The sequence below is a fragment of the Etheostoma spectabile genome, chromosome 5 (genome assembly GCF_008692095.1).
Source record: "Etheostoma spectabile isolate EspeVRDwgs_2016 chromosome 5, UIUC_Espe_1.0, whole genome shotgun sequence".
In the NCBI taxonomy this organism is placed as follows: domain Eukaryota; kingdom Metazoa; phylum Chordata; class Actinopteri; order Perciformes; family Percidae; genus Etheostoma; species Etheostoma spectabile.
The window spans coordinates 24,679,205-24,696,275 of NC_045737.1; the positions used below are offsets into that span (position 1 = coordinate 24,679,205).

Consider the following 17,071-nt stretch of genomic DNA (forward strand, 5'->3'; position numbering starts at 1 on the left):
GGTGGAGACCTGGCCAAGGTCCAGAGGGCGGTGTGCATGCTGAGCAACACCACTGCTATTGCAGAGGCCTGGGCTCGCCTTGACCACAAGTTTGATCTGATGTATGCAAAGCGTGCCTTTGTTCACTGGTATGTGGGTGAGGGTATGGAGGAGGGAGAGTTCTCTGAGGCCAGAGAGGACATGGCAGCTCTGGAGAAGGATTATGAGGAGGTTGGAGCTGATAGTGCAGGAGGGGAGGATGATGATGATGATGACGAAGGAAAGGAGTATTAAACAGGCTTGCATTCCCCTTTTAAGGACCAAACATCGCACTAACACAAAAACCACAGACAAATGTCATAGACAAATGACAGTGGATTTGAAATGCAGTGAGCAGTCAGCAGTAACTGTACACTTTTAAAGATATAAATGGTTAAAAATTGTTTCTGTTTTTTGTATCTACTGCGTTGTTCTGCTAGCATCTTTGATCAACCAAATCTAGTGTCAGAAACCGCAACACCTCACCACCAGTCAGACCAACTACTGGTTAGGTTGGTGTCACGTTCTTTAGTCTTGGACCCAACTAGTAAATTAGAAGAATGAGAGCATCTCCAGTTGTTACTTGTCCCTGTTTGCCCAGCGACATTTAAATTGTATGTACAGACAAACGAATAAACATTGTGATTGGGTCCAGTGACCTCTGATCTATCATCTATCAAATATTTTTTTCATTGACTGCACCAGTGTTTGCTCTCTGTAATACATTCCTTCCACAGGAGGCACTCACACCATACTCTAAGCTACTGTTGAATATTTAACGTTAAACTGATCTGCCTAAGATAGGTTGTATATTTGTTGGTTGTCACTTAGAAAAATGCTATCATAAAGCAATGTGTTCCTCTTCCAGTTAAAAGATATGTCAGTCCAAGATTTTACAAAAACAAAACATAAATTACTATTTTAGACTGTGTGTAAAGATGATAGTGCAAAAGTGAACAGTGCAGGGATTGAATAGTGCAGTAGATCATGATAAAATATTGACTATGACTATAACATATAAACATAATAACCTATAAACTGACTGACTGAATAAGAATAAGAACATTATGTAACAGGGACTAAGTTATGACATGTAAGATGTGGATGTTGAGACCATAGTTCAAGTTGTGTATGAGGGCTAACAGAGCCAATAAGAAAGTTGTACAGCAGACAACAGATATTATAAGTACAAGGCATCTGTTATTCCCCCAAAATTGAAGACAGTACAATGAAATTAATCCAATAAAAATATATTAAAAGGTGACATAAAATGCAATTAAATAAACGACAGAAACGTTTAAAAAAAATAAGATGGATAAAAATAAAAAGTTCAAGAAAGCCAATTTACTGTTTTCATCATTAGAAAAAGAACAATTACAACGATATGTCATATAGAAATGGCAAAGGAAAATTAAAAGAAAAAATCAACAATATCTTACAAAAACAAAGTTCAAGAAAGTCAATTTACAGTTTTCATGTTAAATAAAACAAAATCCCATACTCCCTTTCAGCAGCATCAGGTAGGGCCAGCAATGGAGCGTGTGGCAGCTGAAATCCCGGATCTCTTCACCAGCTTGTGTTTACTGAGAGATAAGTTTCCTGTAGAAGTTCTCCTAGCACCAAAAGGCCACATGATGGGGCTCTTATCCAGATAATTGATGCCACTTGTGTGGTGTAAAGGGAATGAGCCTTCCCCATAGTGAGGTTTTCCAGATTCACCATTTTATAAAAATTGTTCCTTTTTGTCCAAAGGTAAAAAACATACACTAAGGGGGGGGGGGGTTCCTTTGATTTTGCATCTGTCATGTGCAGAGTGGCATGAGATGTACATATGTACATACACCCCTTACCGCTCGTTCAAAGAGTGTATTGGGACAACACTAGGTCTTGCGTGAACGTGCAAAACCTAGGGGAAGGGGGAAGGGGTAGGGGTAAGATGGAGAAATGAGATTCAGCTAGAGAAAGCTGGCATGTGAGCCTGTGTGATTCAGTCAGATTGAAACAAAAGAGAATAAAAAAGACCATTATTCTCTACAGTTTGGTCGCTTTATCTTAGTCTGAGACTCAGACTGCGCTGAGATCAACATTAACGCTTGACCTGTCCCTGAAAACCCTCTAGTCAAATTTACACAGGTTTACCTTTACCTAACCTAACTAAAACATACTGTTATTAAGTCTATATATATTCATGTAAGAATAATCTTTTTTTCTATAAGCTGTTTCAGAGCTGTAATGATCAACAAAACGGGGCACAAAGTTTAATTTCCTTACAAATAGACAGGACAGAAAAATGTTGTGGACTGGGTGACACTGTGTTCGGAAAGGATTTCTTTGACTAAAAATAGACGACAATGGCAATTTATGCATTAAGCATGTATCTCCTGCAATTTTGAAATATGAGCTTTAGACAGAAGTATGGTTGATGCACATAAACACAGAATAAACTGTTTTTTTGACATAAGGAAAAGGATGATGAACGCATCCAGATTTGACAACAAAATAGGTTGTTATTGCTGATTTGACATTAAAATAAATGACTATCCCATTTTACCTTGTTTGTGTAATTAAAGACCCATCTGAGTTTGGAGAGAAGCCACTCAATCCCAGGTGGTGTCAACAGATACAGCTGACATGAAAACAACCTCTGTGCCAGTTTCTTGTATACAGCAAGTCCAGGAACTTGATGTTTTTGTGAGGAAGTAACCAGTGGGGAAACACCCTTTATGTAAAACACTCTGTATAGGAAGGCAGAGCTATTATCCCAGAGGTTCCTTCTGTCTGTTAAGGACAGCCAAAGAATTCCTTGTTTTCCTGACCTATTGCAGGTATACTATGTGGGCAGGAGATGGGACTGTTGTACCATTTAATAGGTTTTAAACATTAACCTATTTCTAACCTATTACTGTAAGCCTTGAACAGGCAGACCATGAAATGCATATGAAATTACTGCAAAATGTATCACAAGCAACAGTATCAATACAAATCCTCTGATAAATCATCTATAACTTTTGGATTCAGACATTTGACCTACTCTACTTATTTTAAAAGTATTAGTTAACAGCATTTACTTACTCTTTTTTCACTTTAAAAGCATCTGCTGGTCATTGATGATGGGATCAATGATCAGTTTTGCATAAGTGATACATCACTGCTCCATCTAAACTGCATCATCTGATTCCAATACAGCCATGAGTGTTAAGTTGATATTAGAATCTCCTCTAACAACTATTTCATAGATTTTATCTAAATATTTGGAGCATTCTTCATTTAGAGGCATATGAACAGGATGTTGACAATAACAGCTGTCTTGTTAAAATTATGTGTGGCAATTCTAACCTCATATTTATCACACTCACTTTGGAACACACACCAGAAAGGCTATTAGGTTACAATCTATAGCCAACACTATTAATTTGACATGTTTTATCTTTTCTGACAGGAAGTAACAGCACTGAACTCAGCAGCCGAAGAACCACAATACCACTAAAAGGCTAAGATAGAGAAAGAGTGTTTTAGATGTTCTGCAGTGATGCGATCAATTAATTTTGTCATATATAGTTTTCTTATAGCTTCAGACACAAACAATGTCCTTAGTGAATTCACATTGTATGTTAGTAATGCTTCTGTCAAAATGAACAACTTCAACTATGCTATCTCCATCATCCATTAATCAAAGTTAATGGGAAATAGTTCCGTGATGTTGGACTTTTAACATGAAGATGGCGGCCATATAATCTGCCCAGAAAAGCAACCCGTGTGTTTGTTGCTGCAGTTGACAATCCTCCTGATGCAAATTTAAAAAAGAAAAAAGAAAAATGCACTACAGGACACAAAGTGTTTAAAAACCTCACTCCACAAAAACAGTTTCTTCCCCTCTGCGGTCAGTCTTATTAACAAGGCCCCGGACCCCCACTAACATTAGCTTTTGACCCCCCCTAACCCCTAGACACTACACTTTTCATTAATCTACATCCTGGAACGTACACCTGCCCATTGCACATACTATATATCCCAAACGTTTTTCACACCCATCAAAATGTTTGCACACTCTACACTAAACCGTTTAGCCTCTTTTTTCTTATGTTAAGCAGCTATTTTGTATTTATTGTGTATCTCATGTGTTTATTTGTCTGTTTATGTATGCTCCAACCACAACAATGAATGTGTTACTTATTTGGCAATAAATCCTTTTCTGCTTATGATTCTACTTCTACCGTTAGGGGACTGTTACTACCAGTAAGGGACTCTAAATGCAGTTTTTGTGCAACCCTGTGTTGTACAATGGCAATAAATAAACCTTTGCTTGAACCTTGTAGGGTTTGGTGTTATTCACAGTTCTATAAACAATTGCAAATGTTATTTTGCAACACTCTCTAAATCAGCACTCTCTTTTCAATGAAGTAGAGTCAAACAAGTCCTCAACTATATATTTGTACACATATTATTAATATTACCAATAACTGCTTTGGGTTTTCACACTTTTTACCTCTTGGAAGACATATCAGCACCAAAAGCATATGATACTATATAATTATTATATAGAAATAGGTCTGTTTAGAGTGAGTCATATGTCTCACTGAATGTTTGTGTAAGATGCTAATGTGAAAATAAACTATTACTTCCCTCCAATGATGGTCAAAATATCTGAATACATTTTATAGGAAAAGTGGGTTTTTCTCCGCTTTGTGTAGTAAACGCAAACAGTAACAATCACAATACACGGCATGGTTTTCTAAGTGAAAATATGTCAACAGGGGCTTTATTTTGAAACCAGAATAACCGGAAGTTATGTACTTTAGTTTTGATGAAAATTACACTTTTAGGCTGATGTTCGGCGGCTATTAACACAGGTGCGCCTGGATATTTTTGCGTAATTTGCGGACGGCATGAGATGCGTGTTTACTATGTGAATGCATGTTGTTTGGCGTAACAGGCAGAAATGCGCGTCTGCGGCTCTGCGGCTCACACTGAAAACCGTGCAACTGGGGCATGCATTCACTTTAACAGAGGACCAACAAGCTGGTGTAGTCTGTTAGCAGATCCACGGGGATAAAAAACAAAACGACGTCTCGGTTGATGTTTTTTTGCGATAACACTGGATCACTGGAGCTGCAGGAGGTCGGTTTGAAGGAATATTTCAGTTTTAAGGATAAGGAAAAACGTACAAAACACAAATGTGAAAAGGCAAGTGCGTTTCGAGATTTGCACCTCGTTTTTTTTTTTCTTTTGCAATCGGATTTTCAGCCGCGATCCTGGGAAATGCAGCCTCTACCTGACAGATGTGTGGCACCACAACTGCAGCCTACAGGTCTGTACCGCCAGAATCGATGCGTGTGTGTTGTGCATACCTGGGAAAACATTCAGTTATGAACCTTTAAATTGAATAGTGATAAATCCTACAGGCAAGAAAGGCAATGTGTCCTTTGCTTTGCATTCACTACACCTGAACAGCTTTCTGTGTGGAAAAAATCTGAGTGCTATTCTGTCTGCTAGGATAATGATAGCATCTGGCTCACACTGCTCTGTCCCCTCGACACAATCTGATGACAATCACAATTATTTTGCTGCCAAAACAGCATATGCAGCTTTTTTCATTGCACTTTTAGTGAACAGAATTGCCAAGAGGGATAGTACAGGCCACTAATGGGACTATATAGCATAGAACTGATATGGTTTTCCAAAACAGTGCCTAACTGCTAATAAATAACTCACGGGATACATTACATCATTTGTTTATTAGAATGTTTCTGTTTCTGGTCTTTTTTACAGAGCATCTCCTGTCTACCTGCTGCTGATCTGCTGTGGTTGGCTGTGGAGGACTGAGACAGCTGCAAATCTCCATTGACGTCTGCCACTTCAAACACAACAAGACACAGGAGGACAGAGGCTGCTTCTGGCTGATCAAAGAGCCAGCAGACACAAAGCACCTGTAGACCATGACTCCAGCAGAGCTGCTGGTGTGAAAAAAAGCAGCATGAGATAATCAAGGAGAAGCCTCCCATACTAATTGTTGATTCAAGCATTTTTCTGTTTTGGCGATGATGAAACTGTTCCAGTGTGTCAGCTGACTGACAAGGGTTGCAGTGCTGTTCTAGCCCCGGGACAAAGCCAGCAGCTGAAGCGCAGACAACACAAAGGAGATGGCCCGTCCAGGATCAGGGTTGCTGGTGCCCATCAACGGGCTGGGGTACCCACCTCAGAACCTGGCCAGGGTGGTGGTCTGGGAGTGGCTGAATGAACATGGGCGCTGGAGGCCCTACACTGCAGCGGTGTGCCACCACATTGAGAATGTACTGAAGGGGGATGCCCGGGGAACTGTAGTTCTGGGCCAGGTGGACGGCCAGCTCTCTCCTTACATCATCGACCTGCAGTCCATGCACCAGTTCCGACAGGACACAGGTAAGAAGACGTGGCAGTTGTTTCCTGTCTATGCGCTACGGCTGGGACCATATGCTTTTGTCCCGGTTCGATTCTTTCCCAATACATGGGTGACGATTCGATTTGTATTGCCAATTTCATTTATTGCACTTCGATAGTATTGAGTTTTGCGATTTTCTTTTCCTTCTTTAACAAAAACAAAAGTTGAATAGTACACTTCTAGAGACGATATATCATGAAACATTTATAAAAAACTAATTCTTTTCTAAAAAAGAATGCCCATCACATGTCAGTCTGACATTTTATTTAATTTGTAAAGAAGTACATGACATAGATTTTCGGCTTTTAATGCTTTGTTTTGCTGGAAAAAGATATGATGTAGTACTGTATCAGAATATAATTTGAATCCTTGGTTAAAAAAATAAATTATTTCTGGGTAAAAGTATCCATTATGAAAACCGTCCCAGAAATCACAATACTGTACATAGGTGAATTGGATTTTTCTCACCCCTACTTTGCACACAGATCCCCCACAGATGATGTAGATACATTATGGGGATGTTTACCCAGTAGTTCAAACGTCTAAAATAGGTAAATAAATGACTTATGCTCGGCTGTCATCACCACATGTCATATTGTTACATTGGTACTGGCTAAAACAGAGCCAGCCTACTTTGATTGGTTGTTACACTAATCTTATGTAACTTTCGAAGGAATAAATTAGTCCTGAATCTGCTTTGGGACTCATGGAGATGGACCACAGGTTGAGCTTTGCGGTGTTGTAACAAACTGGACTTAAAGATGATGTGTGAAGTGTTGCAATTATTTATTAATTCAGGAGTGTTTTTATTCGGCAGCTGGAATGCCGTGACCTTCCCAAAGCTCACCATGTTGGAGGGGCTGTGTAGTTATCAGGCGAATGAGTGCTGTATGCTCCTCACTCTGCTCAGCTGGTTGCATTCATCAAATGTGTTGTCACTCAGATGTAAGAATGGCAATCGCAATAGTGGTTGGTAATAAACTGTACTGTTTAAAAGGCTGTGCTCTGTAATAGGGCTGCTCCATTATGGAAAAATCCTAATCACAATGATTTTGGTCAAAATTAAAATCACATGTCTTTAACACAATGACTCATTGGGTTTTGGAAAGAAATTGCTTTTTTTTAACTTAAAAACAGTTAAACAAATTAACAGTGAAAACACTTTCAACTGTGAAATTTCCCTTCATACTTTTCCTGTTTGACCTTTTTTTCTCATCAGGATGACACAAGACAAAATAAGAGCAAAACTTAATTTGCAAAATAGTTGGTTTACTCGATTGTTTTTGTGTTGGTTAGGAACCGAAATTGCAATCAAAATTCCATTAATAGCACAGTCCTACTCTGTAACCATCAATTCACCTCAATTTACTTCACCCCTACATGATGAAAACAATATACAGTATATGGTTATATATTAGATATTGATGCAATATTACACTATGCCTTCATAATGAGTGGCTAACCTACAAGTGTTTAATGTAAAATGTGGGTTCTGTAGGAGGGCATGGGACCAACATTATATAGCGTGAGGGGATGAATTAAATCTGACCATAACATGCTTACAGCAGTATAGTATAATAGTAGCATTGATTATTAGTTATATAACATGTCACTTTAATGTAAAACCCACCCAGCACAGCCATTGTTGGGTTGACTGTAATCCTCTCTGATGACTGCTCCCTTTTTAAATAAGACCAGATGTTTTTGTTCTGTGTTCCACCAAGGCTCAACAGTGTGTGTGTGTGTGTGTGTGTGTGTGTGTGTGTGTGTGTGTGTGTGTGTGTGTGTGTGTGCGCGCGCGTGAGTTCACCTTTGTGCTGTCCCATTGTTTGAAGCGATGATATGGGGGAGGTTTAAGACATCTGTTGGAAGCAGCCTTCGACAAATCTCAGCTGCCTGAATTATTCTTTCCGTGTGATTCAGCTACACGTCACTGTGTTAGAGTCAGTTATAAATCGAAGCCAGTCATTGGGACTGTGTTTGATGCTCTAGAGACAGGTCGTTTCTACAATTAAAAAAAACAATGCATGAGAGTAAAACTCTTGCTTTATGTCTGAGACAAGTCTCTTATTTGAAGGTGTTATATAACATCAGGGAAGAGGCCCAGGGGGATTAACATGGGATTTACAGAAGGTTGACCTCACTGTGTATAAACCTGCATTATGTCACCTTTCATTAATTTGCAGTGCTACATTGACAATTTTAATACATCATTGTTGATTTTTTTGGTACTTTATTATCCGAATAATAATGAATTCAGCTCAATTTTGTAAAGTTTCTTGGAGTAACTGTTAGTATAATAACTGACTGATTATGGTGAAAGACATGTCAAAATCTAATTAAATGTTTCTTTAAATGGATCCAAACTGTAAAAATACCCACAGCTGTAAAAGGCTGTAGTCGTGTATGTGCTTTCTTGTCACACTGCATGTGTTTTTTATTTATTTTTTACAAAAACCCAACTTCAGATGGGTGTTGCAAACTAGCCTAGGCTATACATTTTGTGGTATGTGGCATTGGGCAAAGCTGTGTCATTGCCCCTTTTTTAAAAGTAAATAAGAATATAATGATTTTTTTTTTTTAAATCACTAATGGAGGGACAGTTTCTAGTTTTCTTTTATTGATGCTGTACAAACAGGAAGCCGGCTTTATTACGCTGTGTTGATGCATTTAGAGGGACATTTCATTATTACATCCTGAGAAAAATCCCAACATGAAGGCACCAGACAAGTATTATGTATTTTGTGATCACTGCGATATTAATACAAAGTTATCAACCAGGTTTGAAGGAATTGAGAAGGCCTGGAACCTTATATGAAAAGTAAATGGATTGAGCACTTAATTACAGAATAAATTGCATATAGCACTTACGTACAGTATATTAGTGTTTTTCTGTTCTTTATGATGGAAAAAAAGGTTCCTTAATGTGTGAATTGCTGAATATGAGAGGGGCAGTGCTCTGCATGACTGTCAGGAGAGGGTTGTAAGGGGCTGCCCAGCTGGATTTCTACTGCTCGTGTTGGTGTCTTTCCCTTCTGATAAAATATAACACAGTCCAGCATGTGTCTGGGGTTGTCTGGCTGTGAGATGAGCCACTGAGGCGTTTGTCAGCCATTAGCACGGCGCTCGGGCTAGGCCTGAAGTTTATCGCTCCTCATTGGTGTGTTACCTTCCCACTCGGCCAGGATAAACCTGTCGCAGCATTGGCTGACGAACAGCAGCCCGGACACCCGCTGCCTCCTCTCCCTCCTCTTTCCTCCTCCTCTGCACACTCAGTTCCTGTCCCCAAACATGGGTAAACCTCTGCCAGGCCACAGCCATCGATCCCAGCTGCCATGGGGCCTAGCTCCCAGGCTGTGGTGATGTTGTTGTTGTTCCACTGCTTACACAAACGGGCCTCAGAGAGTTTGTTTTAACGTGGATTGTGATGCATCTGTTTCACATCGGGGGTTTGCTGTATTTGTAGCTCAGCAGGTCACCCACAGTCACTTTGCTCTGTTGCAGGCTTATGGAGTGTCCCTGTAGGGAAACCCCATTTTGTAGCGGAGCCAATGCTATCGTCCTCTGAGGCTGGTTTTTGGCAAGTGCTGGGAAGAGAGTCAAGTGTGCTCGGTGTCCCCTGTGTGTGTATCCACCCATCCTTGTTTCTGTACATCTGGGAGTTAGCTGATAATGGCGCGCTCTGCCAGCTGTGGTGGCTGTGTCCTGTCCCTGCAGGCTGCTCCTTCTGTGGGTTTGGGAGGAGTTCCTTTGGGTGGGAACCAGGCAGAGTTTCTCTGACTAATGAGACAGCAGCTTTAGTTTATCTCCATGGCTCCCTCTAATCAGAGCATCGTGAAGGCAACGCACACACCACAGGCGATGCGGCAGGGCCCTGAACACAAAACACAGGGTATGGAGTTCATAATACATCTTCTGTGGCGAAATCCTGAACCCCAGTGCTTTATACAATATGACTGAAGGCTTCAAGGCTTATATATAGTGTGGCTGAATATCTGGCTGAAGGCAGGGAGAGGATTGGCTCCCAGCCAAGGAGGATTGATCCGTTCTCCTCCCCAGAGGGGCATTTGAACCTCTAAACACTGCTGTGGACTGATCCCCTTTCACTACACCCACTCCCATAGCAAAACACATGGGCTTATCTGCCATCTCCATCATATACCAACACTTGTGGCCTGGCTGATGGATTTGACACTGCAGCTATTGCTCCTGCTGCTTTTAAGCATTTACCTCTTCTGTATTTTCTCTTACTAGTGCAGTGCCCATTGAAAATGTGCCTGTTTGGAATGGGCGCCTGTAGAATTCATGAAAAACATATTGTACCCCAAAATGACTTACAGAAGGACCCCAAACCACTTATGCCACAATATGCAACTCCACTACTGACGTATGTCAACATCAGAGGTTTCAACTCTGACATTTTCTCGCATTGCACAGCGCACTGAAGGAATAATTGCCGAGATTAGACCACGTTATGTATTGCCAGCTCACAGAAATTTAAAGATTCCCCCCGTTGTTCTAAAGCATTCTGCATGTGGTGTCTGCTGATGTGCAAGTTACCTTCTTCCCAAACACAGTGACATATATACATATATATACACTACCGGTCAAAAGTTTGGGGTCACTTACAAATTTCCATGCCACTCCATTATAGACATAATACCAGCTGATCTGAGTGGGTGGCTGATCTTTAATGCAATATCTACATTGCCCATTATCAGCAACCATTCATCCAGTGTTTCAAAGGCACATTCTGTTCACTAATCTGATGATATTTTAAAAAACTAACTGAGAAAACACTGGAGAATCCTTTTGCAATTATGTAAGCACATAATGTAATTTGAAAACTGCTGCCCGGGTTAAAAAAAACAATGCAACTGACCTCAGCTGGTATTCTGTCTATAATGGAGTGCAATGGAAATTTCTAAGTGACCCCAAACTTTTGACCGGTAGTGTATATATACACACAGATACGTATCGTTTTATAAGATAAATAGCCTGCCTATAAGTAGCGTTACACTCTGTCGGCACTTGTTGTCTGGTTGTGCTTTGCATGCGTGAGATTCTGAAACGTCCTGAAATTTGGGAATTGTTTGTTTATTCAAAGTCAAAGACAGTCTAAAGTAGTGCTACTTTGAACATTTTTGTGGGTCGAAGGTGTATAGTATTTCACATTTTAGTTTCTGGTCCACGGGGAGTGGCCAGCGGCAAGAGTGGCAAAAGCCAATGTATGCTTCTTTTACCTACTATATATTTTGCATTTCTAAACCAACCAACGTCCAACCTGGCACCGAACTTACTCGTGCCCGTAGCAAGACACCTGTAAAGTTTGCAATCCGGCTCGAGAGATATGCGCATAAAACACACACACACACACACACACACACACACACACACACACACACACACACACACACACACACACACACACACACACTTTATAGATAGATGATGGCGAGGTTGCACAGAGGGACTAGCAACTGCATATTCATGAAAAATAGCTAAATTAGTAATGTAACATCCGCACCATTCAAAAGATATTCTGTTGGTTATTGGTGCTATAGTCATTACAGTTATAGAAATTTACTTTTGTTAGTTGCTATAAAAGCACAGTATAAAAGGTCAAAATACATGCACATCAGAAAAAAAAAATTACTGACTTACAAGGCAGTTTACATAAATGTATATTACTTAATTGATTGACAGGTGCAAGAAAACTAATCAATTTCTCAATAGCATTTTCAACTTTGGGAAATGTGTCTTACATTGACATTATTGTTCGGCTTGGGGACAGAACTCAGGCGCAGACTGAAGTTGGTGCAAAATAATCTGTTTATTAGACGAGATTGAGCAGGCGGAGAAGGTGCTGGGTCTGAGGGAAGGCTGAGCTGGCAGAAGATCCTGAAGGGGAGTTTTTCTAGGACACGGAACAGACAGATTTGAAAAAACAACAAGAAACTAGACTGGAAATAACTAACATAGGCTGGTGAAATTGCATACTGGTGGTAAGCAACAATCCGGAAGGGAGATGAAAGTCAGGCTGGTCTTTAAAGGCGGATGATGAGCAGGTGAGTTGACGGTGTGCTGATTAGGGATTGGTGCCAGGTGTGGGAAGAGAGCAGCAAGAGGAGGCGTGTCCCCACACTGTGGAGACTGAAGCCCTGTTTACACGTACATGGTTATTTTGACAAACGGATCCATTTCCCTTTGTTTGTACCCTCGGTTTACACGCAAAGTGGAGAATTCGACTCTGAACACGAGTCTTTCTAAAATCTCCAGCCAGAGATTTTTGAAATCTTTGTTTGCACCTTTCCACGTGAACTGAGACAAACCGAGGTTTAGGCAGTCGAGGAAGTCGGAGGAAGAGAAGACAGAGGAAGTAATTTGTTTCCATTGGTGCTCTTTTCAGGATTCTGATTGGATAATGTATGGTTTGGCATGCTCTTGACGGCATTGACGGCCTTACTTATACACGGGTATATGTGCACAATGATATTTTTAAATAACAAAATTCCCAAATTGCAGGTTTAATTTGTTTATGGTTGATAGTCAGCTCTATGTGGGCTTGTTTAAAAAGGGGAAACAAGTCTTTGTTTGCTTTTCCTAGGCTATACAAATGTAGCAATGACATGTAGCGCACCACAGAAGTTGAGTTGAAGATGTGTCTCTTAGCAACGCCAACCCACAGATGTCAGTCAACCGCTGCCAAAAGAAACCATCAGCCAGAGGCTTGATGCAATTATTTTCTAATTATTTGTTAGGCATTTTGGGGCCTTTAGTTTTGACAGGACAGATGAAGACATGAAAGGGGAGAAAGAGAGGGAATGACATGCAGGAAAAGGGCTGCAGGTCACAGTCGAACCCGGGCCCAATTGAGGAGTAGATCTCTATACAGTGGGGAGAACATATTTTAGGTACACTTCAACTTTGAGAGACGGAATCTAAAACAAAAATCCAGAAAATCACATTGTATGATTTTTAAATAAATTAATTTGCATTTTATAGCATGACACAAATATTTGATCACCTACCAACCAGTAAGAATTCTGGCTCTCACAGACTTGTTAGTTAGTCTCTAAGAAGAACTCCTGTTCTCCACTCATTACCTGTATTAACTGCACCTGTTTGACTGACATCTGTGGGTTGGCGTTGTTACCTGTAAAAAAGACAACTGTCCACACACTCAATCAAATAGACTCCAACCTCTCCACGATGGCCAAGACCAGAGAGCTGCGTAAGGACATCAGGGATAAAATTGTAGACCTGCACAAGGCCAGGATGGGCTACAGGACAATAGGCAAGCAGCTTGGTGAGAAGGCAACAACTGGCGCAATTATTAGAAGTTGGAAGAATCCCTATTGTCCTGTAGCCTATCCCAGCCTTGTGAAGGTCTACAATTTTATCCCTGATGTCCTTCCAAAATCGTCAGTGTATCAAATACTTGTTCTCCCCACTGTATATGGTTGCCCGCTCTACCAACTGAGCTATCTGGACGCCCAGGCTTGATAAATTTTTACACAAATATCAAAAACATCCTCATTTTACAAATGGAAAAACAAATAGCAGCTCATTAAATCATTAATGTGTCATTAAAGTTTACATTTCCTTCAAATTAAAATCAAAGAGACAGCATGTTGTGTTCAATTTATGTCCAAGTCTCTTCTGTCTATTTTCCTAGGGTTACAAGGGCCATTACAGTTGTGCGATGCTCAATGTTGTGAGATGGCCCATGTGTGACTGCAGAGATAACCCCTATCAGCGGCTGTTGGTTGCTGTGTTGCTGGAGCAAGGCTTTGTTTGTTTTGGTTCTACAGGCGTGAGAACCTCCTCTCCTCTGGCCCATTTCCTCTCAACTAACAGCCCTCCCTGACTAATTACATTGAAAAACACCAGAAAACAAAGAAGAGATCGTCATGTTCTCATGTCTGTTTTGTGTTAAGCTGACAAACAACAGTAGCTGGGGTTGTGGTTTGGATACTGCCTGGAAACTTGCAGAGCAAGAGGGTGGTGCTTTAGGCTGTCTCTTTTTATTGTAGTTTAGTATGTAGTAACTGTGTGTGGGAACTGTTTTGGTGGTCTGTGGGAGGAAGCTGTAAAAAGGATTCCCGCTATGTACGTACGTGCTAAAGGTCAGGTGCTGTGTACATCAGCTCTGACTGTGAAATCCCACTGAGTCAGAAGAAAGCAGAATGAGCATAGACTGGAGCCAGAAGGCTCTAAAGTGGACATTTAGAAAAACAATATTTTGTGACATTAGAAACTAATACCACACTATAAAAATACTCTGTTACAAGTAAAAGTCCTGCATTAAAAATGTTACTTAAAGTGATCCTATTATGCTCATTTTCAGGTTCATAATTGAATTTAGAGGTTATATCAGAATAGGTTTAAATGGTTTAATTTTCAAAGAAAATCCATCTTTTTGTCATAGTGCGCATTGCTGCAGCTCCTCTTTTCACTCTGTGTGTTGAGCTCTCTGTTTTAGCTACAGAGTGACTCACTTCTGTTCCATCTTTGTTGGGAGTCGCACATGCGCAGTAGAGGGTGACATGGGAATCAACTGTCGCTCCCATCCCATCCTGAGCCCACAAAAATACTCCTGGCATGTCCCGATCACGCAGAGTATGAGGGCGTGCCACACTAGCAGCTAGGCTAGCTTAATAACGTTTGTTACAAAGTGACGCTCATTCGTCACAGAAGTAAAGGCTGGACTACAATAGAGTTGTTTGGAGCGGTTTGCCTAAACAGTGTTTTCTGTTGGAGATGGTAAGTTCCTTTGGGCTGGACTTTGGGCTTTTTCCCTTTTTTAAACCTATAACATGCACAAAAAGATACATAACACAATACAGGAAAGGGAAAAAGCCAAAAAGCATAAAATGAGCACTTTGAGTAAAAGTACCATCAGGAAATGTACTTAAAGTTTTAAAAGTAAAAGTACTCAATACAGAAAAATCCTCACTTTATGGAAACTGCGAACAATCAAAACAGTTCTGTCAATCAACTGCCTAAGTGTTTAATCAGCTATGCTAAGTACAAGTACCTCACATTTGTATTTAAGTACAGCACTTGACTAAATGTACTAAGTTAAATTCCACCCCTGCCACCCTGCAAGTCACCTCCCGACCACAGTCACGTGGATGAACAGGCATGACATATAATAACCATGTCTATTTCTCTTAGAGCTTTTTGTAATTAGCGTAGTTAGTCAGTGAAGGTCGTTAGCAGATTAAAAAAAGGTGCTTAGTCAAGGCAGTGCGAAGGTGTCACTGTACACAGGGGTCCATTATGGCCCCGAGCCGCTGGCTGAACTCCACTTGGATGACGGCAGGAAAGGGAATGGCGCGGCGCTGTGGAGAGGGAGGCTGATAGAGGTGAGGAGAGATTGGGGAACAGAGGGAAAGGTGGAACGTTTTCCTGATGGAAAGTGACAGTCAGGGTGGAGGGAGGGATAATAACACTGAAAAGACCCTCAGTTGAGCACATTTCCCTGCTCTTTCACTCTCACACACATACAGCTTTTGTCACGTTGCTGTGAAGTCTCCCATACAGGGCCTCAAAGTGAGCTTATTTTAATTAATCTGGCTGTATTATGGTCAATTATCTGACTACATATTTTTTGTTTATGGAATATAAAGAACACAGCCAGATGCCTGTCACAAGCTACAAGTGTCCAAATTATCTTACAGGGTCTGCCCTGACACCCTGTTATTTTGACAGAAAAATAACATCTTTATAAAAGTATACAGTTACTTATTTAGGGCTGCAACTAAAAGTTATTGTCATTATTGTTCAACATGTCAATTATTTTTCAGAATTTCAACATTAAGTCTGTGAGAAAATCGTGGAAAATGCCCTCTCAATTGTCCAAAGCCTCAAACTAAAATCAAGCCCAGTCCAAAACCCAAATTGATAAAAGGAGATAATCCTCACATTTTAGAAGCCGGTTAGAGAAAATGTTTGGCTTTCTTACTAAGTAAATCAACAGCTTTGGAAATGGATATTCTGTCAATTGACTAATCGAATAATTATTTCAGTTCTATACTTTGTTCCATCCTTGTAAAGCATTATTCAGGCTGCTATTCCCTCTTCAGAGCAATCTTTCTTCCCAGGGTTGTAGTGCTTTGGTCTGCTCTGTCAACATCCTTATTGCGTTACAGTGATGAGCGGGCTGTGCAGCTTCTGGCAGCCTCCAGCATTGGTAGCAGAAGCGTCTCTCCACATCTCCTTTTAACTTCTGATCCAGCGTGTCACCACTTTTAACTTGTAAGTGGATATCATACTCTTTCATCAGAGAAGTTGCTTTAAAGCTGCTCTCTGTGCCGCTTGCTTATCAGGCCAGTCTGGGAGGTCAGTCAGATTGTAGGCTGTCGTCTGCCTCGGCTCATCAGCCTGCTGCTGCTAGAATAGGAATGAGGCATCATCTCTCAACTGGATAAACCATCCTCCATCTCCTGGTTGCATGCATTGACGCATCTCTTTGTGAAATATGTCTTACTTTCAAGGATGTTGAATCAAAATTCTCAAATAGTCTCACTCTCTTCTCTAATGGGATTTACTGGGGGGAGAAAAAAAAGTGAATGTTGACCCATACCTTGTGTTAAAAAATAAATAGCTTTATAGCACACAGGCTCTTCA

General features: G+C 40.6%; 2 protein-coding genes across 4 annotated transcripts in view; both read left to right on the forward strand.

The window, feature by feature from the left end:
* Nucleotides 1-289, forward strand: part of LOC116689941 (tubulin alpha-1C chain) — a 19,280-nt gene extending 18,991 nt beyond the window's left edge. For both annotated transcript variants that reach the window (XM_032516661.1, XM_032516662.1), the window contains exon 5: nt 1-289. This exon is cut by the window's left edge and continues 717 nt beyond it. In XM_032516661.1, coding sequence (XP_032372552.1) covers nt 1-273 — 273 coding nt within the window. In that variant the 3' untranslated portion in view covers nt 274-289.
* A 4,547-nt stretch (nt 290-4,836) lies between these two features.
* The window catches only part of dtx1 (deltex 1, E3 ubiquitin ligase), a 49,675-nt gene continuing 37,440 nt past the window's right edge, over nt 4,837-17,071 (forward strand). Inside the window, exons 1-2 of one of the 2 annotated variants that reach the window (XM_032516617.1) lie at nt 4,837-5,326; nt 5,788-6,417. In XM_032516617.1, the coding sequence (XP_032372508.1) occupies nt 6,159-6,417 (259 nt within the window). In that variant the 5' untranslated portion in view covers nt 4,837-5,326; nt 5,788-6,158. The remainder of the gene's footprint in view (nt 5,327-5,787; nt 6,418-17,071) is intronic. The other variant, XM_032516616.1, reaches the window with a different exon arrangement.